Source organism: Polypterus senegalus, chromosome 6 (genome assembly GCF_016835505.1).
Source record: "Polypterus senegalus isolate Bchr_013 chromosome 6, ASM1683550v1, whole genome shotgun sequence".
Classification (NCBI taxonomy): Eukaryota; Metazoa; Chordata; class Cladistia; order Polypteriformes; family Polypteridae; genus Polypterus; species Polypterus senegalus.
The window spans coordinates 20434626-20459153 of NC_053159.1; the positions used below are offsets into that span (position 1 = coordinate 20434626).

Here is a 24528-nt window from a genome sequence, read left to right on the forward strand (position 1 = left end):
GAGTGCGGTGTTTAAACTTGTGAATTGTCGGTAGCGGGAGTGCTTACAGTCACAACTTTGCACATGCCTATGAGCCACAGGATTTCTAAGAGAACCAAAGGGCATTCTCAACGTTATGAATGTGCACGTTTTTGGCAGGCACAAGTGTAAGAAAAAGTTTTCCATAATTACTGCCTTAAACAGGTACTTTAATTCAAGACTACCCGAATTCATCACCAGGAGTCTGTATAGGAAGTATGTGCCTAAGAATGTAGCACTTTATAACCAAAGATTTACATCCACACGCAAGACAATTCACCATTCAAAAAACAATACTTGCTATAGAATCCACTCCTTTAACTTTGATGAGTTGGGTGGAAGGAAGAATAAAAAAAACGAAGTTTGAGTTGATTTTGATTCTGTATTTTATGTTTTACTAGAAGAATACCCGCGCTTCGCAGCGGAGAAGTAGTGTGTTAAAGAAGTTATGAAAAAGAAAAGGAAACATTTTAAAAATAACGTAAGATGATTGTTAATGTAATTGTTTTGTCATGGATATGAGTGTTGTTGTCATATCTATATATAGCAAAATACCCGCGCTCGGCAGCGGAGAAGTAAAAAGAAAAGGAAACATTTTAATAATAACGTCACATGATTGACAATGTAATTGTTTGTTTTGTCATTGTCATGAGTGTTGCTGGCATATTTATATATATATATATATATATATATATATATATATATACTGCTCAAAAAATTAAAGGAACACTTTGAAAACACATCAGATCTCAATGGGAAAAAGAAATCCTCCTGGATATCTATACTGATATAGACTGGGTAATGTGTTAGGAGCGAAAGGATGCCACATCGTTTGATGGAAATGAAAATGATCAACCTACAGAGCCCTAAATTCAAAGGCGCCCCAAAATCAGAGTGAAAAATTATGTGGCAGGCTAGTCCATTTTGCCAAAATTTAATTGCAGCAACTCAAAATTGTATGCAGCACTTTGTATGGCCCCTGTGTTCTTGTATACATGCCTAACAACATCGGTGCATGCTTCTAATGAGATGACAGATGGTGTTGTGGGGATCTCCTCCCAGATCTGGACCAGGGCATCACTGAGCTCCTGGACAGTCTGAGGTGCAACCTGGTGGCATTGGATGGACCAAAACATAATGTCCCAGAGGTGTTCTATTGGATTTAGGTCAGGAAAGTGTGGTGGCCAGTCAATGGTATCAATTCCTTCATCCTCCAGGAACTGCCTGCATACTCTCACCACATGAGGCCAGGAATTGTCGTGCACCAGGAGCCACTGTACCAGCATAGGGTCTGACAATGGGTCCAAGGATTTCATCCTGATACCTAATGGCAGCCAAGGTGCCTTTGTCAAGCCTGTAGCGGTCTGTGTGACCCTCCATGGATATGCCTCCCCAGACAATCATTAACCCACCACCAAACTGCTCATGCTGAATGATGTTACAGGCAGCATAATGTTCTCCATGGCTTCTCCAGACCCTTTCACTTCTGTCACGCTCAGGGTGAACCTGCTCTCATCTGTAAAAAGCACAGGGCACCAGTGGTGCATCTGCCAATTCTGGTATTCTATGGCGAATGTCAATCAAGCTGCATGCTGCTGGGCAGTGAGCTCAGGGCCCATTAGAGGACATGGGGCCCTTGGGTCACCCTCATGAAGTCTTTCTGGTTGTTTGGTCAGAGACATTCACACCAGTGGCCTGCTGGAGGTCATTTTGTAGGGCTCTGGCAGTGCTCATCCTGTTCCTTCTTGCCCAAAGGAGCAGATACTGGTCCTGCTGATGGGTTATGGACCTTCTATGGCCCTCTCCAGCTCTCCTAGAGTAACTGCTTGTCTCCTAGAATCTCCTCCATGCCCTTGAGACTGTGCAGGGAGACACAGCAAACCTTCTGGCAATGACACGTATTGATGTACCATCCTGGAGAAGTTGGACTACCTGTGCAACCTCTGTATGGTCCAGGTATCGCCTCATGCTACCATTAGTGACACAGTGGCCTACACCTGTTAAACCATTCCTGTTTTTGGGGTCATCTCATTGTTGCCCCTCTAGTGCATCTGTTGTTAATTTCATTAACACCACAGCAGCTGAAACTGATTAACAACCCCCTCTGCTACTTAACTGACCAGATTAATATCCCATAAGTTTCATTGACTTTATGCTATACTCTGATTAAAAGTGTTCCTTTAATTCTTTTGAGCAGTGTATATATATATATATATATATATATATATATATATATATATATATATATATACACATATATATATATATATATATACATATATACATATATACATACATATACATATACATATATATATACACAAATCTACATATATATATATTAGGGGTGGGACTCGATTAAAAAATTAATCCAATTAATTAGAGGCTGTGTAAGAATTAATCTTGATTAATCGCACACGTAAATTTGCCCCAAATCGCAAATGTTTTGTTTTTTTTAATTTAAAAGGGTTTTAGTGGGCAACAGAATCAAATAATAGACATGGACATGAATATTGTAAACTCAAGCTGTTTTAATTTCTGAAAAAAAAAAATGCTTTTAAACTGCATTTGAATTCAAAACAGAAACAAAAATATCATCCCTGGTTAAAATTGGGCAGACTTAAAAATAAAGTGGTAGTTTAAGTACTTTAAGTACATTTTCAGAATGGTATTGTCTTTAAATAATAATAACCAAAATTTCAACATAAAGTGCAGTTTTTCTTCTTAAAAAAATAAGTCAGAAACATAAAAGGTAATTTGACCAGCTTCACCTTTAAACTCTGAGTAATCTTAGCCAAAATTATTTTGTACATTAGGCTAAAACAGTGTGATCATTGAACATTTTGTAATTAGATGTAATTAGAATTACTAACGGTCACGGAAGTCCAATGATCCCCAGTAAGAGCCACAAAGTCCGCTTTCTGTAATGCATCTAATTTTGCTTGCTTTTCAGTGTGCACAAAACCATGCTTTTATCAAGGCTTCGGGTAGTCGAAATGATCAGTCGTAGGAACGCGCTTTATTCCGACTCTGACATTTTTGTAGCTGTGATGTGTGCATCAGTGTAATCGATGTACCAGGAAATCATGTATTGACAAAAGTTCCCCTTTGCTTGGAATTGAAAGTGTGATTAAATGCAACATTTTAAAAATAACAACATGATTCTGCGTTAACCGCATATTTTTTCATACGTCCCAAACCAAGGAGATGCGAGGGTAAAATGAATCGGGAAGCATGCGTACATACTCGGTGCATCCCCTCTCGGGAATCAAACCTCGGATGTCGGCGCTAGAGGCGAAGCCTCTACAATTGCGCCACGGCGTGTCTATTTGAGAGTATGTAGATCGGGGTATATATATATATATATATATATATATATATATATATATATATATATATATATATATATATATATATATATATATATATATATATATATATATAGAGAAGTAGTGTGTTAAAGAAGTTATGAAAAAGAAAAGGGACCATTTTAAAAATAACGTAACATGATTGTCAATATACAGTAATTGTTTTGTGAGTGTTATTGAGTGTTGCTGTCATCAAGGATTTGATTATCATTATTTCTTTCAATCAGGGTCGTATTTGTAGGATGTGTTGTGTTCAAGTTACATTCCGTGTTTGTCAATCGTTGTAAAGATAAGAGGTTTCATTCATCGATTCATTTCTTACTGCATCAATAAACTGCTCGTCTTCCTCTTTATCTGAGATGTGACACACTGCATGCATGGTTTTTTTTACACTGTCTTCCTTTAGCGGGACATTGACTTTTTCCACCGTGCGCTTTGTTTCCGCAGTAGCTGCACTTATGAATATGCTTGTATGAATCAGACGCTTCATATTTTTTGCTGACTTTTCAATTGTGTAATTCAGTTTTTGTTCAGCACTCTTTGGAACTGTTGCTTTTTGTCTGTGCACTGCGTCAGTTCACGTGAGCAGCTTGGTGTTCTTGCATCGAAGGTTTCCAGCTGTGCTGGTGCCATCTCGTGTGATGTCCACGGCTGTATGTAATGTTAGCTAAGACCCGGCACTTAAAAGTTTCTTTTGCAGTTTCGCTGAGTTTGTGCCAAACACCACCCTGACCATCTCATCTTTCTCTGCATAAGCACAGTCCTTCACCTGTGAATATTTAGCGGCAGTGTTTCTATTGGATTGCTGCTGACGGACGGCCTTATATGGGCAGGCACTAAATTACAAATGCCAGCGGCAGCCTGTCTATGAACTTAATTTAAACTTTAGGATTACACCGTGGTTTGTTTCCGAAGTAGCAGCGCTCATGAATATGGTTGTATATGTCAGTCACTCGCTTCTTATTGTTTCGCTGCCTTCTCAATTATATAATGCATGTTTTCTTCTGCGCTTTTTTGAGCTCTTCCTGGTTTTCTACGTACTGCTTTGATAGTCAGTTCACGTGATTACGTGGGAGGCATGATGATGTCACATGAAACTCCGCCCCCCCACGGCCATCCAGCTCAACTCCATTACAGTATATGGAGAAAAATAGCTTCCAGTTATGACCATTACGCGTAGAATTTCGAAATTAAACCTGCCCAACTTTTGTAAGTAAGCTGTAAGGAATGAGCCTGCCAAATTTCAGCCTTCTACCTACACGGGAAGTTGGAGAATTAGTGATGAGTCAGTCAGTGAGGGCTTTGCCTTTTATTAATATAGATACCAGGGATGTTGAACTTCGGTCCTGGAGGGCTGCAGTGGCTGCAGGATTTCATTTTAACCATCTTCTTAATTAGTGACCAGTTTTTTGCTGCTAATTAACTTCTTTTACCTTAGTTTTAATTAACTTGACTCGGGCCCCTTAGTATTTTCTTTTTCCTTAATTAGCAGCCAAACAATAATGAGACCTAAAACAAGCCACCACATGACCAGCTCACCTGTGTCCATCACACAATATCTGAAAATAAAGAAAGGTGATGATCTCAGTAAGGTTGCTCTCTCAGTTCACCAAAACATTTTGACAGCGTTTAAAAAAAAAAAAAACACAAAAAATCAGTTTTGGAAAGGTCTACTGTGGCAGAATGAGAGCAGCAACAATCCATGGAATTAAATAACGGGTTTAATGAACAGCAAAAATCGGCTTCTCATTAAGAAACTGGTTGGAGTGAAATTGGTTGGAGTCTGAAGACCCAATTTGGCTTTCCATCTGTTGGCTCATTTCACGTCTCATTTTGTTTGGCTGTCATTTAATGAAGAAAATGATCAATTCAGAGGACTGAATTCTTAAAACAGGGCTATCAAAATGAAGGTAAAAGAAATTCATTAGCCGTGATAACTGGTCACCGGTTAGGAAAAGGTTTAGAAGGAAAACCTGTAACCAATGCGGCTCTTCTGGCCTGGAGTTTGACACTTACTGTCACTGAAAGGGGGAAGAAAAAAAAAGATGACATACATAAAGAATTAAGCAACAAAAAACATTTCATGACATATTTAAATTATTTATGGTTACATATAATTTTATTTTAATTCATTCATTGTCACATTTCACAATATATTTATTTACATATTTATTTAATGTAGCCAAGATATTCCTCCATAATGGAATGACATACTACTTGTATCATTATTAGTAAACGGGAGACCAATATATTATTACTTTTAAAATACCGTTTTGGTTCAATGGTTTCAGCAGCTGGACAGGTATTCTTATTATCAGGTCTTAGCCATAAATATTATTCTGCAGTTTCCAAATTTGTACACCTGATGTCCACACTGGGTTAATATAATACTTTAAAAACACATGGGATGGATATGGACAGCACAAGAAAACTTAGTCCAAGAGAGAACATTTTACATAACAAAATTTTCTGCAAAACCTATACTGGATGCCTCATCATTTACAGCAAAACGATTCGTCCCACTCAGTGTTTGCCCTGTTTTGTCACATTACAACCTGGACTTAAAACGGATTTTCATTTGAATTTTATGTAATGGACTTAACAGTATAGTCCAAATTGTTGAAGTGGTCTACCTGTGTGCAATCAAAGTGTCACATGATCTGTCACATGATGTCTGTATAAACAGACCTGCTCTTCATGACCCCTTCAACTCCACAACACTAAGCAAGCAACATGAAGAAAAAGTAGCATTTCAAACAGGTCAGAGACAAAGTTGTGGAGAAGTGCAGATCAGAGTTGAGTTATAAAAAAAATTCCAAACTTTGAATATCCGACAGAGCACCATTACATCTATTATAACAAAACGGAATGAATATACACTCACCTAAAGGATTATTAGGACCACCATACTAATACGGTGTTTGACCCCCTTTCGCCTTCAGAACTGCCTTAATTCTACGTGGCATTGATTCAACAAGGTGCTGAAAGCATTCTTTAGAAATGTTGGCCCATATTGATAGGATAGCATCTTGCAGTTGATGGAGATTTGTGGGATGCACATCCAGGGCACGAAGCTCCCGTTCCACCACATCCCAAAGATGCTCTATTGGGTTGAGATCTGGTGACTGTGGGGGCCATTTTAGTACAGTGAACTCATTGTCATGTTCAAGAAACCAATTTGAAATGATTCGAGCTTTGTGACATGGTGCATTATCCTGCTGGAAGTAGCCATCAGAGGATGGGTACATGGTGGTCATGAAGGGATGGACATGGTCAGAAACAATGCTCAGGTAGCCCGTGGCATTTAAATGATGCCCAATTGGCACTAAGGGGCCTAAAGTGTGCCAAGAAAACACCCCCTACACCATTACACCACCACCACCAGCATGCACAGTGGTAACAAGGCATGATGGATCCATGTTCTCATTCTGTTTACGCCAAATTCTGACTCTACTATTTGAATGTCTCAACAGAAATCGAGACTCATCAGACCAGGCAACATTTTTCCAGTCTTCAACTGTCCAATTTTGGTGAGCTTGTGCAAATTGTAGCCTCTTTTTCCTATTTGTAGTGGAGATGAGTGGTACCCGGTGGGGTCTTCTGCTGTTGTAGCCCATCCGCCTCAAGGTTGTGCGTGTTGTGGCTTCACAAATGCTTTGCTGCATACCTCGGTTGTAACGAGTGGTTATTTCAGTCAAAGTTGCTCTTCTATCAGCTTGAATCAGTCGGCCCATTCTCCTCTGACCTCTAGCATCAACAAGGCATTTTCGCCCACAGGACTGCCGCATGCTGGATGTTTTTCCCTTTTCACACCATTCTTTGTAAACCCTAGAAATGGTTGTGCGTGAAAATCCCAGTAACTGAGCAGATTGTGAAATACTCAGACTGGCCCGTCTGGCACCAACAACCATGCCACGCTCAAAATTGCTTAAATTACCTTTCTTTCCCATTCTGACATTCAGTTTGGAGTTTAGGAGATTGTCTTGACCAGGACCACACCCCTAAATGCATTGAAGCAACTGCCATGTGATTGGTTGATTAGATAATTGCATTAATGAGAAATTGAACAGGTGTTCCTAATAATCCTTTAGGTGAGTGTATATATTTAAAAAAAAAAAAAGTCACAGACCAAGCAAGGAGGGCATTAATCAAAGATTTCAACAAAGACACCAAGGATAACTAGAAAGAGCTGTGAAGATCCACAGCAGAGACTGGAGCATCTGTCCGTTGAACCACTTTAAGCCATACACTCCACAGAGAATGGCTTTAAGGAAGAGTGTGCAGAAAAGAGCCATTGCTTAAACAAATCAAAAAAATAAGCAAATAAGTTCAGAGTTTGCCTAAGAGCATGGGGAGGACTTCCCAAACACAGAGAAGAAGGTTGTTTTGTCAGATGAGACCAAAACTGAACTTTTGGCAAACATGAGAAATGCCATATGTGCTTAAAAACCAACACTTCCTATCTCCTTGTGAACACCATTCCCACAGCGAAGCATGGTAATGGCAGCATCATACTGTGGGGGATATTTTTCACTGGCAGGGACAAGAAAACTAGTCAGGACTGAAGAGAAAAAAATGGATGACATTAAATACAGGGCAGTTCTTGAGGAAAAGCTGTTTTAGTCTGCCAGAGATATGAAACTGGGATGAAGGTTCGCCTTCCAGCAGGAAAATGACCCTAAGCACACTGCTAAAGCACCACTGGAGTAGTTTAAAGAAAAACAATCAAATGTTTTGGAATGACCGAGCCAAAGCCCAGACCTCAATCCAACTGACAATCTGTGACATGACTTGAAGATCGCTGTACACCAAATGCAACCCGTCTAACTTGAAGGAGCTGTAACAGTTTTGTCGTGAGTAATGGGCAACAGTCCCAGTGGCAAGATGCGCTAAGCTAATAGAGACATTCCAACAAGAGGGGGCTCTGTTTTTTGTTTTATTTATTGTTTGTGTCACAATAAAAATATTTCAACCTTCAAAGTTGTAGGCATTTTGTATAAATCAAATGGTGCAACAACCCCAAATAAAATCCATTTTAATTCCAGGTTGTAATGCAACAAAACAGGACACACACTGAGGGGTAAGAATACTTTCACAAAGCAGCGTACAAGAGTCAACAAAAGAGCACAACAATGAAGCTCCATTACCTCACCTTGGTAGCACCTGATTTGTTTACCACATGGTGGCAGGAAGAATAGCAAAGCATGCCATTTGTTGGCATTTCTATCATCACTACTACAAAACCACTGTAAAATATAGGTAAGCAAATATAACCTATGTTTAAATTATCAGTAAAATTTTAAGAACCATTTACACGTGTGTGTGTTCCAGTGGTACTATACATAGTATGCATGTAAAGTAAAAGTCACAAACATACGTGTAGTTTTTCCTTGAGTTAAAGTAAGCACATTAAAATTACTTAAGGATTAATGTTCTCATGAGATTAAACATTGAGGAGCCTCTATAGAAATCTACATTTATTCTACTCATATTTTTTTAAATACGTAGTCTAAAGGTGAGAAAACCCATTCCAAATACCAATTAGTTCAAGGAGTCAACCTGGAAAAGAAGCAAGTCCACCACAAGACGATTCACCCTTATTATTTCACATAAGTCAAGTTTAGAATTGTTAGCCTAGCCTATTCATAGCCTATGTGTTTGAACAGTGGAAGTAAATCCATATATCCTCATGAAGGACGAAAAAAAAAAAAACATTCAAATAATATGAATAAAGGTGCCCCAGCTAAAAAAAAAAAAAAATCTAGCCCACCCATCAATTACCTTTGACATCCAATGTTTCTTTTAGGACGATTTCCACTTTTTCCACATGGTGTTGGTTCCACAGAGGATACAGTAATTTTGCATTTTCATGTCTAAATGGTAATATCTGTGCAACAGCCTTTTAAAAGGTAAAGAAAAACAGAAGATTGAAAATTTCCACTTTTTAATTTTTGCTCTTTTCAGTATACAGTGTACTTAGAATTAGGAATTAGAATACAGTATCTGACCCACATAGCACACATCCTGGAGACTTCTGGTTCTGACCCCCTTTATAAATTTTGGTAAAGTGGTCAGTAAGCATAATTTGCTGAATAAAGCTGTTACTACAAAAATGCATCTTGAACGGAGAAGACAAGGTAGACATACTGAAAATAAATAAATAAATAAAAACAGGAAACACCTGTAGGTTAAAAAATCTTAAGCATCACCACTGCATAAAGAAAACAAAACTGAAGAAGTTACTTTCAGCATATTTTTGCTCAGCCTGAAAATCTAAACAAAGTTTAACACCGTTCTTTTTTGAGTCGTATCAAACAGGATGTACAAGACCCTGCATGGAGTATTTTTGTACTGTATTATAATTTCCTACTTTATTTTGAGCCTCTACAATCTGCATGACCAGGGTCAACTAACAACAAACAAAACAGTTGGGTAATAATGTCAAATAACATTAAAAAAGATCTAATGAACAGATAACATTACAGCAAAATAACCCAAGGGCAGCAAGATGACAGGATCCGTTACAATGGCAGATTAGTTTTATATATCTGCTTTCATAACCGTTGTCAGGATAAGTGTTTCTGACAGGAATATTAGAACCTTATTAATGGTATGAGTAACTCAAGTCCTCACTATCCCCGACAGATTTTGAAGGAATTGAGGTTTTAATTTCCTTATAGAAAAAAGCTTTAATTTATGTGGTGAATTAAATCAACAGAGAGGCAGAGGTCATCCATGTGCTTTGAAAACATTTACAATGAGAGGTCATTGCGTGAAACAAAACATTTTCATTACGCTGTGCATGTATAGAATATAGAAAACACAGACTAAGATCAGAAATGTGACAACTCAGTATACTCATCTGGTCATACATACCTGTTTTCCCAAATAGTGGTCTATCCTGTACATCTCATCTTTTCTGAGAAACTTGTCCAAATCCATGGCTAGACTCTGAGCACTGTCGTAGTCATGGCCAAATGGCTTCTCAAGAACAACTCTCAGCCATCCCCCAGTAGTTGGTCTGCAGCTGCTATTGATCCTTTCTGCAATTTCAACATATGCAAAGGCCGGAACTGACAAATAAAACAATCTGCCTGCCTCTACCAGTTCTTCCTGCTTAAGCTGCGTGTTGATTTCTTCATGAAGGGCAGAATACTGCTCTGCAGTCCTCAGCTGTCGATACTGAGAAAGTTTTAAAAACTGCTCCTTCAACAAGGCACACTTTTGCTGATCCACATCAGATGGGCACCTCAGGCCCTTCAGGATTTCAAATAATGCTGGGTTTCCCTGGTCGGCTTCTGCTAGAGCTCCACCATAAAAGCTAAAGCTGTTCCCACTGGCGACTTGTTCCATGTAGTGGTGGAAAAATCCCTGCCATAAATATTTCCGAGCTAAATCGCCTGTTGCTCCCAAAATCACAACGGAAATGTGACCATTGGACTCCTTTGCTAAGATCTGAGGTAATGGGTAAAGGCTGACAAGTAAAAAGAAGAAAGCACTGCAAAAGTTCATCTTCATTTAATCGGTGAGATAACAAAAGTCACACTTTGGCAGTTTTAAGAGATGTTGAATTGTCCTTTCCTCAACGTTGTGCTGGTTATCTCAATGTGTGCTTGTTCCTCCAAACTGTACGGAGATAAAAAGCATATAAACTTTTTAACCATTTGTCTCAATAAAAAAAAAAAAGACATCAAAAATAATCATTGGGTCAATAATCTATAATGGGTGCATTTACTTATCAAGTACATTTTTCAAAACAACACCCTTGTCCTATTCACTGAGAACCAAAACATAATGCATCATTAAGAAATGAATAACAGCAATTCACCTTGAATTTGAACCTACAATATATGAATTGCTAACAAAACTACAAGCGAAGCAGCTGCTAGCATCAAACACTGCAATAATGGAAAAAAGGGAAATTAGCTCCTTGCAATATGCCACAGTTCTGTACATTCCATATAGCAGACTGTATATAGTTGATACTACAGTAATGAGATTCATCAATAGATGCATTCTCTAGGCATGCTACCTTCAGTATAGAACACTGCTAACACAATTATGGTTGATATACCATTTTCAGTTGAATTAATACTATATTTCATATTGGAATATCTATATTATGTATAATGTACAATATCCACAAAACTGCTGCCACTGCACCATTTATCGGCCAGTCCTAAGAACACCTCTAACCTCAACCCTTTGATTTAGTTGTCATTTCATAACCCTATCCTGACCTATGGTCTGTAGCCCTGGCTAGCAACTGAAATGAGATCATGAGTACAAGTGGCCAACTTAGACAACTGTACTTGGTTTTTGGGCAAACTGTGTGTCAAAATTTAAAACTGGACCACTGCATCTCTGGAGAGAGAGGTGGTTCAGGCATGTAGTTAAGGATGTTTGCACTTCATTCTCTCTTGGAGGTAATTCCATGAATAGCCATCTAGAAAACGACTCAAGAGTAGACCCAGGACATGCCGGAGGTATTATGGGCCATTTCAATTTAATTCAACAAATACCCTTTGCATCATTTCTGATCCTGAGGACTCTTGGCATATGAATTAGGGCTCGTTTATACTTCACGCTCAGAACGCGTACGCATCATGGCTGCCACGCATTCCCAGCGTTCATTTGATGCGTCCTCTGAGCAAGTTCTCAGAAATTCACGTGACGCGTGCGCGAGTTGTAGTACCAGCAAAAAGTGGGGTGGGGTGCAGTGTGATAAAAGTCGGAACGTGACGTCAGAGTCCCTGTTTACTATCTACACGTGATAGAAAGCCTCTCTGCGGATCCTATGGGATCAATATGCGAGCTTCGATGTTTGATGAATGGTTTGATGTGGTGAAGCAAAATGCCGACATACAGATGCATTTGTGGTGCTTTTATATTCAAGTGTCGCATATTCCCGATCATAATGACATGATTCATTTTAAAAAAGTCTCACATACCATCTTTTGTGCCGTCTTTTTTTTCTGGGGCTTCCTCCTGACCTGACAGGAGTGGCATACAGCAATAGATTACCACACAGAACACATTAAATGTATGATATTCCAACTCTCTGCACATTTAAAATCCTTACATTTATACTTGATATCACGTTCATGATGAAATGCATTAAAGTATGTATGCTACATTTTACAGATAAATTATTAATTTCGTTTAAATAATGAACATTGTTAATAATTACGCACATGGGGGTGACACGGTGGTGTAGCAGTAGTGCTGCTGTCTCGCAGGGAGTCACATCGTTGGTATTCGTTGCCTGGAGTTTGTATGTTTTCCTGCTGGGTTTCTTCAGTGTGCTCCAGTTTCCTTCCAAAGATATGCAGATTTGGTGGCACCAAAATGACGGCAGTGTATGTGAGTGCTTGTATTCAACTTGCGATGAGCTGATGCCTCGTTCAGAGATTGTTTCTACCACTTGCCCAATGCTAGCTGGAATGGACACATCCCTGGATTGATGGATTTAATCATTAAACATCCTTTTCAAAGATATTGTGGTAAGGTGTCATCGGAATTTAATGGGTGTTCCAGTCAATTCACAACACAGCAAAGCTGAACCTGTTCCCACCGTGATGATATCTCACATTGCCACCTGGTGGATTCCTCCATATTTACGTAAATTACGCACGCAAGTATAAACAGTAACAGGATTGTCCGCTGCAGCATGTGTCACGTGAAGTATAAACCCGGCCTTAGACCTTTCAACTGGAGCTCGGATATTTCTTTTTATATATATATATATATATATATATATATATATATATATATATATATATATACATACATATACACACATATAGTACAGGCCAAAAGTTTGGACACACCTCCTCATTCAATGTGTTCTCTTTATTTTCATGACCATTTACATTGATAGATTCTCACTGAAGGCATCAAAACTATGAATGAACACATGTGGAGTTCTGTACTTAACAAAAAAAGATGAAATAACTGAAAACATCTTTTATATTCTAGTTTCTTCAAAACAGCCACCCTTTGCTCTGATTACTGCTTTGCACACTCTTGGCATAGTAGCTACTAAATTGCTATAGATAGATAGACAGATAGATAAAATACAACATGATTTTTATTTTGACTGATAGCAGGCACACAGTATTAACTAACTATAAAAAGTTTACACACCACATAACTTCTCAAGCTGCTAAACTGCATTTTTTAACAAATGTGAACAATTCTGGGGTGTTAATCTCATGAAAAGACCCAGGTAACAGGTTAATATTTTAAATACAAGTAGTACCCATGAGAATATACTTTGGCATTAAAAACGGACTTATTATTGCGAGCCTGTCACTGTTTGGTTTTTAAGTCAAAAATAGTAAAATAAAAAAGACAAGTTGCAAGATGCATTTTTAGATTTGATAGGAAAAAAGCTGCAGCTCATAAGAAAACACTCTATATTATAATTTTTAAAAGATGTTTTAAAATGAAAATGACCTCCATCCACACTAGCGTTTTCACATAGTTTACGAAAGTACACAAAAGACATAGCCATTGTCCTACACTGGACATTGGTGGAAGGCAAGTGAGAAGTGTCCTTCACGCTAGACAAATATTTGTAGGTTATGTTTACAGAGAACTGCAATGGTAAATAAAAAAAAAAAACAAACATTGTTTTGTTTGGACAGAAGAGGAGGTGGAATTGTAATTGAGAGTAACTCCTGAGTGTAAGGGAAGCAAAGCAGCTGAGAAAATGTAATGAGCAGAATCCAATCAAGGAAGTGCCATATAACCAATCAGAGCAGGAGTCTATATTTTCAACGTTCACCATTTTCCACCATCCACAATGCATTGATAAGCCAGTGTTTTTCAAATTATATAGTTCTTGGGGGGCTTTTTCAAAAGTCTTCTCTTTACATGAAGGTACAACTTGTTTATGTTTCATAAGCATCTACTAAATTAGATTCCTGCACTTTTCTCCAGAATAATAAAAGACAGGAAAAGCAACCCACTATTTGGACTGCTAGGAAGACAGTTTTTTGTGCATTCTGTTAAGCATGAATTTTGAATGTCTGGTTGAAAAGGCTAGGCGATACCCTGAATGTGAAAGCACTTGTCCCTTCCCACTGTTCTCTGCCTGCTTTATTACAATGAAAGCCAATACATTGAGAACTCTAGATGCCATTAAGGCTGTTCTCTTCTCTTTGCAGGAAGGGACTGGATGAGTTTTAGGAAGGATGCACCCCTCTGGGGGAACTAGATATTCCGCAAAGAAGGTCTAACATAAGTCGGGTGGAGACAAGGCAAGAATAAGGTCATTTTGAGTCACTTGGCTAAGACAAGTACAGAGTGGTCCAGATCTAATTATGCAATTTTCATTATGCTATAACTTAGGTTTATTACATAGAGAATTCACAAAAAATTCTTTTTGTTGCCGATAGATGGCAGTACCTGCCCTACATTCCAAAATGGCGGGGAGACGGTTGTCAGTCGAACAGCGGGTGCGATGTGTTTGTCTTTTCGTAATTGTATACTTAGATCTGGACCACCCTGTATAAAGGATTAGGGTGGTTTGGTTCAGTAATGAACTGAGAAAGGATTAGAACTCCACCTGAGAGCTCATTCCAAGTCAAATACTTAAACCAAAGAAGAGTCTACTCTGCTAACCTGGACAGACATCTTTCCACAGTCTTATATTTGACGTCATTAATAGCTCCTCTGTGAGCCTCTTAGTGGAAAGAGAAATCAATTCTGCTTTTAAAAGAAATTGTAGAAACAGTATACAGCACATTTGAAGTTAAAAGGTCTCATCTATAGGTTTATTATATCGGTTTAAGACAAATGGAGCAACTAGAGCCTTTTGTATACCAGTCACACAAGACACTAGTAAAAAGTAATCTATAGATAAACAGTAAACTTACTGAACCAAACAGATCACACTGTCAATTGTTTAGACAAAAACTGCAGCAGAAAAGAGCATATTACAAATAAACAACCTTCAAGGATATCCTAGACATTATCCGATTAGCATTTCCAATATGCTTTAAAGAAGGGGATTTAGTACTTTCTGGAGTAAGCACACCTAAAGAAAAAATTTAAGCCCCACCAAAACAAAACAAATATAACATAAATAATATACACAACTACATTCAATTCCAATAATTCACCAGATAGTCCAAAATATACTAAGACTTATGTAGATAAAGGCTTCTAAATACTTCTTGTATTTACTAGAAGTTACAAATACAGAAAATGAAACCTTGAAACAAGTCTAAATGGGGCAGTAAATCACTAAGCATTACATCATGGTAATTCATTTTTTATAATCCAAAATAAATAATATATACTACAAAACAACCTTAAATCTCATTATTAAATTATTCTGAATTTTAAGCACATAAAATTAACAAGAACTGGTTGATAAAGTTTAAAGATGACTAGTAACAATATTTAGGCAGCACACAAATTGATATTTTAGGATCAGGAAAAAAAAAACATTTTGAATTAACATAAAATACCAATGAAATTCATTCTAAATCTATGTTTAAAAAAAAAAAAATCAACAAAACCTAATAGTAGCTACATTTTAGGGCACTTTCAGCTGCGTTAATTGAAAATTGTAGAAATTATGTTATGGGAAATTAATAAATACTAGCCAACCCGCGGCGTACCATACGCCGCATAATCAGGCCGGTTTTTTAATGATTTTTAAGCACAGAGAGAAAATTAATATTTGAAAAATCGGTAATGTAATAAATCAGCAAGAAAAGCAACATTGTAACAATGCGTGAACGAACCAACACACAATCGTCCGTGACTGAAAACTGGCAGAGCGCCATCGCACCTTCTCCTGGGTGTACGGCGCTCAGGCGCAGAGGGTGGAACGGGAGGAGAGGAGAAGGACGTCCATTCCGCTCCCTCCGTCATGCTAGTCTGCCGATTTCTCGTTCAGTATGCACTGCCTGCTCATGTGCCCACCTCCAACTCGTCACTTGAGTCGTTGTCGTCTTTGCACAGTCCAGATGCACCTGTGACTCACGTAGACGTCTCATTGCTCTGTGCGGTTTTGGCTGCTTTTCTATATATAATCCACCCAGACACCTGACCACAGTAGTAGCGAGGTGGGAGGGGGGTGTGTACAAAGGGTAGGGACGTAATCAGTGGGAGCGTATGAGTCGCACTTAGTGGGAATTCCACGGCTTGCAGCCCGAATGGGGTTCAACGGCTTACCCACGCCTAGACACACGCTCAATCTCAAGCATAATTATTTATTGAATGCTAAACACTTCTGGAAAGACACGGTTGTCTAAAACGGGTTGGTGTGAGAATACAACAGTAAGTGAATGAAAAGATGGAACTCTGGAGAGAGCAAAATACAACACAATAGTGAACCCGCGGCATAACAAACGCCGCATAACTATTTATTGATGGTTGAACACTTTTGGAAAGACACAGTTGTCTAAAAATGGAGGGTTTGAGGATACAGCAGAAAGTGAATGAAAAGATGGAAGTCTGGAGAGAGCAACATATAATTGTCCGTGAGTGAAGAAGACGCATGTTTGTCGTGGAAGCGAATTGCTGTATGTAGCGTGTAAAACAGTTTGCTATGGTGCACGCGGTCGTGCGTCGTAACCGAAAACTCGTTTTTTGAAGACTGCTTACTTCATTGTGTTTTAACCTCAGTTGTAAAGGATTGTTTTAACGATCCCATGGGATACCCCTCGCAAACTGTTTTACACGCTGTATATGGCGACTCACCTCCACGAGAAACATGCTTCTATGAACAGTCAACGTGGCTCGGAGGTGCATGTGGCCTCTACGACAGAAGAATATAAAATGACACCGTTTTTTCTGTGTCGTCGCGTCCGAGTTGGTGGGCGTGGCTCTGCGAGTTGTCGTGTATCCAATGGTCTTGGAGTTGGTGGGCGTGGCTTCTTCCTGCGTGCGCCATAGGTGTCTTGCCTTAGTGAATTATATATATAGATCTTTAATACTGAATATAAAACATTCCATTAAGAATTATTCTGTGATGAACTGACACCCTGCCCATGAATGGTTCCAGTAATCCTGAAATGGATTAATTATGTTATTACTAGTGGATCAAGTATTATAGATACAAAAAAAACAAACAGAATATATAAAATATGTTACTAATCAATTCCCATAATAGTTTCATACAATAAAGATTACCAAAAACACACATGTTTAGCATTTGCAAACTATGAAATCTACTTCCCAATGCATGGTACATCAAACAGCCATTTTAGTGTATATGAATTAAGTATGAACCTAACTGAATCTAACTCCAAATTAATCAATTTCCAAAAGATGTTTTTTTTTGCCATTTTTTAAATATAGGGCTTCTATGACTTGATAAAGCATCTTGTTAAATATTAAAGCAGTCTAATAAATGGCTTCCTAACAACAAAGAGTTAAACAACATTATTGATGTACAGGAACTCTTAAGGCCACAGACTCTTTGGAAAGACAAACAGGCCATTTTAGTGGTGAGGCTTTGCGACTAGATAAACAGGTTGTTAAACATTGACACATTCTAACAGATTATTTCCTTATATCAAATAGTTAAATTACACTGCAGCATTACAAATAGTTTCAAGTCCAGCAATGGTTGGTCGACTAACTAGTTTACTACTTATGAGTGATGTGTTGGAGGTCGTGTTATTACCCTTCATGTTTGAAGCAGGTTTGATTATAGCTGGTTGTACAATGAAGCAAACAAAAGTGTTTATGTAGCCAGCGTGCAAAGGCAGAAAAGGAAGAAAGGAAAAAAAAAAGCAGTAGTATACGATTGTCAAAGCTGAACTTTAGTGCAGTGGTACCAGTAACATATGTTAAATCATTACTAACATTGCATGTTATTTTGGGGTCATTTTTTGCCCTTTGCTCTCAAGTATTTTTAATGCAGAAACACAATATATTTGAATAAGTCTCAGATTTTTTTATTCTATATATTTCACAGGGTAAGCCGACACAAGAAAGCCAGATACAGGAAAAGGTGCAATGTGACGATTTATACCTCCAAGCATCTAACCAATATCTCCTAGTATTAAATAAATAAAAAATAAATTAGAAACAATCAGACATTAAAAAAAAGAAAACACAATAGGGTGAATGTTTGTTTAGACAAAGAGGCTCCTGGAAACATGATATGTAACATTTTAATAAAGTCTCTTTTCATCATTAATGTGAGTAGAGCTGAACAATACTGACAAAATATCAAATAAATGTTATTATCTTCATTAAGACTGCGCCTCCAAAGCACCAGTGCGCCATATCAAAAAGGTGTATTACAAACCTTTCATACTATTTCAAAATTTAACCACCTGGGTTTGGATTGGGACCCGAGTGCAGCTGGTGACACCTCAGCACCACACTGGAACAGTGTGAGGTTTTGTTACGGTGGCTGGAGTGCCAATCCTGCCACCAAGCCACCCCCAATATTTTTCCCTGTAAGCTGGAGGAGTCAAAAAAAAAAAAAAATTCAGAAAGAGAATTGGCTTTTATTTACTTAATGTTTAAGAGAAAAGCCAAGCAAAATGACTCCTTTTACATTCATAATGGCTAACACGGTACAACACCCTAGTACTACTTTATGTTTTAGAAACCCATCCAGCCATTATCCAACCCGCTATATCCTAACTACAGGGTCACGGCGGTCCGCTGGAGCCAATCCCAGCCAACACAGGGCGCAAGGCAGGAAACAAACCCCGGGCAGGACGCCAGCCCACCGCAGGGCACACACACCAAGCACACACTAGGGACAATTTAGGATCGCCAGTGCACCTAACCTGCATATCTTTGGACTGTGGGAGAAAACCCACGTAGACACGGGGAGAACATGTAAACTCCACGCAGGGAGGACACGGGAAGTGAACCTACCCACTGCGCCACCATGCCGCCTTGTTTTAGGAACTATTCTTTTAAAACAATCTTGATATCTGAACACATGGTAATAAAAGCATTTAAAAAAAAAAAGGTCTCATACAGTGAGAAACAACTCCAAGTTGCAACTCACTTCCAGTTCAGAGCTGCATGCAACTGTGTGTCGTATAATCATCCTGAGGAGCAGTCAGTGGAGTCAAAGAGAAGTCCTTTTGCTCAATTAGCTTTTTAGAATACTGATAGTGAACACTCATCTTGACATTTCTCTTGTATAACTCAACTCAAATTTAAAATGTCTTCACAGTTACTTGCCGCAAAGGAGAAGTGACTGATAAGCCTTTCCAGGAATAACTGCTCTTTCGTTTTGCACTTGTACATACCCTTTCCATATGCTCTGCTTTGCAGCCACCCCTTGTAATTTGTTCACTGGCATTTCAGAGCTACTATAATGCACAAATGGTTTATTTAAACAGTTTTTTTAGGATAAAATCTTTTACTTATATACTGTACACCACAATTGTGTTTCACATTTGAGTTATGTAGCCACTTTCATCCATCCATCCATCATCCAACCCACTATATTCTAACTACAGGGGTCTGCCGGAGCCAACACACGGCGCAAGGCAGGAACCAAACCCTGGGCAGGGCGCCAGCCCACCGCAGGGTGTATCCACTTGCAAAAAACACTTAATATTATTAAAAAAAAGTTTTTGAAAATTATTATGGAGCTGAAATGACCATCTTTATTTCTACATGTATTGAGCTTATAGGTCAAATTTCAATAAACAAAACAGACTTCATTCTAAGATTAAATCAGTACAAGATTACAAATAACTTTTAAAATTAAATTATGTCACACTATACAGTCATTCACCCCTCTCCTAGACAATTCTGAGAGCAATGTTAATGAACAGCCAATATGTGGTAGATCCTCATGTATAATTAAAGATAAAAAAAAAAAACGATTACTGTTAGGATAACAAAATGTGGATGAATTTAAAGAAATATTTCTTGATGTTATTGATGTAAATAACTTATCACTGAAATGACTTTCTAATTAAATATAATACACCAACAACTACAACTGCTGGATGCCATGGGAGTTGCTGCATCAGAACAAGGTGACCAGGGTTTAAATACGGGTGCACCCTGGGTGGAACTTGTATGTTCAACTGGTGTTTGCGTGGGTTGGCTTCAGGCACTCCAGTATCCAATCATGTCCAGGTTAGGTGAATTGGTGTTGTGTTATTGGCCTGTGTGTTTTTACCTATGATGGACTAGCGGCCTGTCCAGGAGTTGGTCCTGCTTTACACCCAATGCTGGCTAGGATAGGCTCCAGCTTCTCTGAAACCCTGCTCTGGACAAGACAATATTTAGAAAATGGGTGGGTGGATGAAATGAAAGTGTTACCTCAAAACGTGGGAGGCTAGAATGCAAACTCACTGCTATTTTAATCTTCTAACTTATTTTAGCCAAATGTGTTAAAAAAAAATCTAACAGTGGCAGCAAATAAATAAAAGCCCAAAATTTTAAAACAAAGAGTTAAACAGATTGTGCAATCAGAAAATATACCTTTTTCCAGTAAAGGGTTCTACAATCCAGAAAATATTTGAGAAATGTACCAAGGACTACCACTTGGCAGTGCGCCCAGTATAAACTCCAATTCAAAATTTAGAAAATGCAAGTAACTGAAAGTAGACTGAAATCTTACATGAATTTAGAAAAATGGCAATTGCCAGGCCTTCATTTACAATAAAGGTTAATATTATAATATTTAAATACATATCCATTCAACATTTTAGATATACCTAAGGATGCCCTTACTTTATTATGTGCCTGTTCACCATTTGTTCTGGTTTTGTCTCCGAGATGGACTAGCGACCTTTCCTGGAAATTGTTCCTGCCTTGCACTCTGCTGGATCCATCCCACCACAACCCTGATTAGGTTTATGCAAGCTTTGAAAATGGTATGGTATATTACCCTACAATTCTAGCATTACATTTTTCTTCTCTGATAGTTGTAAGGCATCATATAATTGAAAACAGAAACAGTCATAAAATAAAAATGGGAGTCAAGCCAAACATTGCTATCCAAACTGTCTTCTGTGTGTAGTCTGCGTGTTTTCCCTGTGATCGCGTAGGTTTCTTTCACAAAATCAATAGTCCAGTAAAACACTCCGCTGCCCAGGTGTTAATGAATTTAGTCGTTATTGTTTAGTTTGTTCAGGGTTGGTTGTGTCCTGCCTCGCTACAACTATTTTACTTATTGATTTCACTTCCCACTGAAAAAAAAGGAATGAATGGTGTCCCTATTTTTTTTCTCATAAGGCTTGGCGACAATGCTAAAAAAAAAATACACTCTAAAGACACTACATAAAAACAACGAAAACGATCAGTCACTTCAGATATGATATAAACAGTTTAAACTGGAGGGGTCAGGCGTAAATGTAAACTATAGTAATGTCTAGTAGCCTGGTTTTTGACTGACTTCAAGATTCAACTGCATTGAATTCCGCGTACGGTTGGTGACGCCACAAATGTGAAATTTATTTTAACAGGCTTGCAGTTTAAGCTGGTTAAGAACGTAAGGCTGCATATTCTCGACAGTCTGAACATTTTATTCTCACTTGTGAACAACCTCGTGATTTAATGTTGGACTCACTTAATGCATGGATCCACCTCTCTACCTGCACCCAGACACACCTATGATTCAGAAAAAATGGATCAAATTGATACTTGTCAGCTTTAAGGTACCAAGCAACAATCGCGTTAAAGGCTAGAAAAACCTTGAGTGAAATTCGATGCCTCCAACACACCTGTCACCTACAGTAATATGTACTACAAAAACGTGACTTCCTTTCCTACCTTCACTGAGATGCGTACAAACTTCAGAGATCTCGCCCACTCCAACACCTAAAAATGTTCGTAGGAATATAAAAAAAATGGTCCCATGTAACAGCAGTCTGCAGCTGAGCTGAAAGGAATTGGTGCGCGCTTTCTGTACACGTCAAGTTGTAGCTTTGAAGGGAGGAGAGTAGTAAAAATTCTCACAATTCAATAGGCCAGAAGTGTGTCACGTGACAGCGGAAGAGAGCGCGGAGAGGAGGACCCGGATTGCCGGCAATGCAAACAGTTCCCAGAAGAGTCAAAAGGCGAAGACCGTGCCGAGGTGAATGGAGAAAGAAGTACACAGAATACATGGATAAATCAGAGCATTCCCGGAAGCTTTACGTATTAGCTTAAAGTAACGAGTCGTCATCCTTTCCACGTGGAAGCAGTAACGAGGCGTATCCTGTGCCTTCAATACCTTTCATAGTTGTGTCAAAGTTGGTTTGATCCTGCTGTCATGACAGGAAATGACTTGGGAATCTTATCAAATGATAGAGTTGCATAATTACCACTATTATAACGCAATCAATTCAAATTTTATTTGTCAGTTACAATTATGCATAGTACAATATGTAGCGAAATGCTTAGTTGTTGAGCTCTATCGCGTTGCATTAGAACAATATAAAAAAAGACAGTAAATTGTAAATTCTCAGTTCTCTACATATTGTAGCCGAAGGGAATGCGGAGGCTGGAGACATTGATTCAAAAAAAAAAACAAGCTCCATTACTAGCAGCTGGCACAGGTGCTTTCAAGCCAACAACTCTAAAAGAAAGTCTGTTACTGTGTTTAAATGAAACACAACTGCACAGCCTTTTAACCCAATCTCAAAAAGACAAGATATGCAAAGGGGGTATGGAAAATAACAAGGCAATCTCCATTCACTATTTACTGCCTCCTCCCCAGGGCCAGCTGTCCTGGTGGCCTCAAACAATCTAATCAGACGAGCAATAAAAGTCTTCCTGCTCCCTTGGGGGCTAACAAATTCACCCTGGCAGTGACCCTTTACTTCCCTGAGCTGGGGCACCACTGTCTATCTCACCAGTGTGAGCCCCGCTTTATATCCCCCAAAGATTGTCCAGAAGCCCTTTGATCATTGTGAGGCAAGTTTGGAGCCAAGTGCTCTTGCAGCAGTACGACAGTTTAGTGCCTGGTTAAGAGCCAGACCCGATAACACACTACCCTCAGTGCATCCAATACCTCAAGTGGGCCTTGGCAGGCACTCTTAACTTTGGGGAAAATTCTCGTTTCCACTTTAGATTATACTCCCACATCAGGTTTCCAGGGTGCTATGCTTGACCATGGCATTGGGTATCATAGTGCCACTTCTGTTTGATCCTGGCTCTGGTGAGGTGTTTCACAGCAAAGGCATATGTCCTGAGCAGATGCTGCCTGAGCTCTGGTCCAGTTGGGGCCATCTCTGTAGGTTTCAGGTTGCCCCAAAAGCCAGTTGCACAGGTGTACGATTCTGATTCTCAAAAAGCATAGAGACAGGGGTGCACAGCTGTTTGGTAGGACCACAGGTAGGTGAAAATCCCAACTTCACACCCATCACCAATGCCGCCAAACCCAACAATGAGGCTGAAGATAGTGACTTGAAAACAAAAACAAGCCTTAATATTAGCAGCTTGCACAGGTGCTTTCACAGCTAACACCAACAACACCAAAAGAAAACCTGACATAATTTTTAAATTGCATACAACTTCACACCTTTTCGTTTTACCCCAGTAATAAAAAGGCAAGACACTCGAAGGTGGCATGGAAAATAACAGTAATCCTCATTAAATATTTAGAAGAAGAGCTGCAGTCTGTCCAACTGCCCAAAACCCACCATAGTTACAATATCAATATGTAAAGTTTATTTGGAAGTTCACAGCTTTGTAGCTCCTAAACACAGGCAGATGCAAAGTACTGTACTTTCTTCTTAATTAAGCAAAAAAAAAAAAAATTACCCCTCCCCATGTCCTTTTTCTGACACTTGAAAACTGCAGTTTTTAAGAAAAGATGAACATTTTTGGAGTAGTTAGGACCATAAATATTTGGACAGAGACAACTTTTTTTGTAATTCTGGTTCTGTACATTACCACAATGAATTTTAAATGAAACAACTCAGATGCAGTTAAATAAAAATTTTTCTTTGTGAGCTTTCCAATGTGTTATTTCAGTCAGGCTTCAGAACAAATCACAGCACAGAAACTGCACTCGTTAAAGTAGTAAATGATTTGCGGGTGAATGCAGACAGAGGCCATTTATCTGTTCTCATCCTCTTAGATCTGAGTGCTGCATTTGACACCATTGATCATAATATTCTTAGAAATCACCTTAGTCAATGGGTGGGCCTTTCTGGCAGTGTCTTAAATTGGTTTGAATCCTACCTGGCAGGTAGAAAAT

General features: G+C 38.7%; 1 protein-coding gene across 1 annotated transcript in view; it reads right to left on the minus strand.

The window, feature by feature from the left end:
• h6pd (hexose-6-phosphate dehydrogenase (glucose 1-dehydrogenase)) overlaps positions 1 to 22245 on the minus strand; it is a 37624-nt gene extending 15379 nt beyond the window's left edge. Inside the window, exons 1-3 of the mRNA XM_039755520.1 lie at positions 22116 to 22245; positions 10263 to 11012; positions 9168 to 9285 (exon numbers count right to left, since the gene is read on the minus strand). Of these exons, the coding sequence (XP_039611454.1) occupies positions 9168 to 9285; positions 10263 to 10904 (760 nt within the window). The 5' untranslated portion in view covers positions 10905 to 11012; positions 22116 to 22245. The remainder of the gene's footprint in view (positions 1 to 9167; positions 9286 to 10262; positions 11013 to 22115) is intronic.
• Between the last annotated feature and the right edge of the window lie 2283 nt (positions 22246 to 24528).